A 1834-nucleotide genomic window follows, 5' to 3' on the forward strand; every position below is an offset into this window, starting at 1 on the left:
ACCCTGAACTTGGTCAGGGCAGTACCTGTGTTTGATTCATCCCTAAGTCCCCTGTGCTTAGTGGGTGGGGGCTATTTAGCAAGGAGGCTTGGGTCCTGCTTGCCAAACAGGGGGACCTCAGTTTCCTCCTCTCTAAAGAGGGAGGGTTTTGAGCACAGACTCTCAAGATTTTCAGCCCTGACATGCTGAGAGTCTAAGAGCCTACGATTCCAACAGACCTGGGATGTATGATGTACCCTGTAAGTCTCTCACAGGTTTAAACTGGGGAGGCTCCTGGGTAGTGTATATTCAGACACCCTTTTCAAGATAGGGGCCATTCTTGGGCAGGCCTGTTTCAGGACCTATCTCTTTTGTGTTTCAGGGTCATCTCTGCAGAATCCTCTCTGGGGTGATCCATCTCAGAAGAGCGTCTCTGGGACTAGGCATCTGAGTGCCCAGGGACTGGACTGGGTGGGCTGTGCCTCTCTTACCCGAAGCTGTTCCTCAGGCAGGTCGCTGCCATTGTTGATGCCACGGTTCATGGACACAAAGCGCTCGAAAGGTGGCCTGTCCCGGACGTTGGGGTTGTGGAGGCTGGTGTTGAGCATGATGATGGAGAAAGACAGCACGTAGCAGGTGTCTGCAGATGGGTGGCAAGTCACAGGGCTGGCCCTGGCCACTTTCCCTGCCTCTGCTCCAACCCCTAGGGGCCAGGAATCTGCCGCTGCCTGAAGGTCCACTCTGTCCCCCCAGCTTAGCGTTCAAGGCCTGGCTTCCCTCCTATTCTTGCTGGACCCCTACTCCAAACAAACCTCAGTTGTCTCGTCCCTAAGCCCCTCCCACCTTCCCATCCCACCTTGCTCTCCCTGCTGCTAGGTCCCCTGCTGGGCTTCTCTCCCTTCCCTCCTCTCCCCACTTCAATCCTCCCTCCCTCTCAGCCTCAGCTCCTGGCCTCCTCCTGCAGAGCCCTTCCAGCCCCCTGCCCACTCTGTTCTCTGCCTTCTCTGAACTTGAGAACACTTATTGTTGGCAGCATTGTTCAGGGCTTAGCCACATGCTGCTTTGTCATCTGGCTGGTGTAGTGGGGCTCCTGAGCTGGAGTCCTGTTCCATTATTCAGATGGCCACATACTGGGGAGTGAGGCTGGGCTGGGGACTTGGGGGTGAGGTGGCTGCTGCTCTGACTGGGTCTTTTGTGGAATATTTAGAACCAGGCAAGTCCAGTTGCGTCTCCAACACTCTGGTTGACCTTGGGAAGTGCTCAATCTCCCTGACCTTCAGCTTCCTCATCCATGAGTGACATTCTTAGGTAAATCTTAGAAGTAGATTCTGTTCTAGAATATCACGATTCTACCTCTGATAACAGTGGCACATAACTGTTGGTGCTTGCCCTGGGTAAGCTCTTTACACCCACACCACTATCCTATGAGGCATGTACTGTTATCACTCCCATCATACAGATGAGGAAACTGAGGCCCAAGAAAGTTTAGTTACATGCCCAAGGTCACCAAATTAAGAAGTAATTGGACTGTAATTCAAATCTGGTGCTTTAAAAATTCCTTCCTTCCTGTCTACAAATATTTATTGAGTATCCTCCATGCTGTGGCCTGGCAGCCAGTGGTGGTAGATTAGATCTAGTCCCTGCTCTTGTGGGACATTCAGACTGTGGAGCTGACAGATAATAAACCAGCAAACACTAAATTAACGTTTAACTACAAAGTAGGGCAAATGCTCTGGGGTTTGTCCATGGACACAGCAAGAGGTGGTGTGTCCATGGACAAGTCACTCCTTCTCCCTGAGGATGTGATTCTATGCTTCAAGAAGGAATGAGCATACTCCTGACCTCACAGAGCTGA

At 51.8% G+C, this 1834-nt stretch overlaps 1 protein-coding gene across 1 annotated transcript in view; it reads right to left on the reverse strand.

Moving 5' to 3' along the window:
• CYTH4 (cytohesin 4) overlaps window positions 1-1834 on the reverse strand; it is a 21997-nt gene that overhangs the window by 11160 nt on the left and 9003 nt on the right. Inside the window, exon 8 of the mRNA XM_023509200.1 lies at window positions 471-619. Within this exon, the coding sequence (XP_023364968.1) occupies window positions 471-619 (149 nt within the window). The remainder of the gene's footprint in view (window positions 1-470; window positions 620-1834) is intronic.

This window comes from Otolemur garnettii, unplaced genomic scaffold, assembly GCF_000181295.1.
Source record: "Otolemur garnettii isolate 467f Iridium unplaced genomic scaffold, OtoGar3 scaffold00007, whole genome shotgun sequence".
Taxonomy (NCBI): domain Eukaryota; kingdom Metazoa; phylum Chordata; class Mammalia; order Primates; family Galagidae; genus Otolemur; species Otolemur garnettii.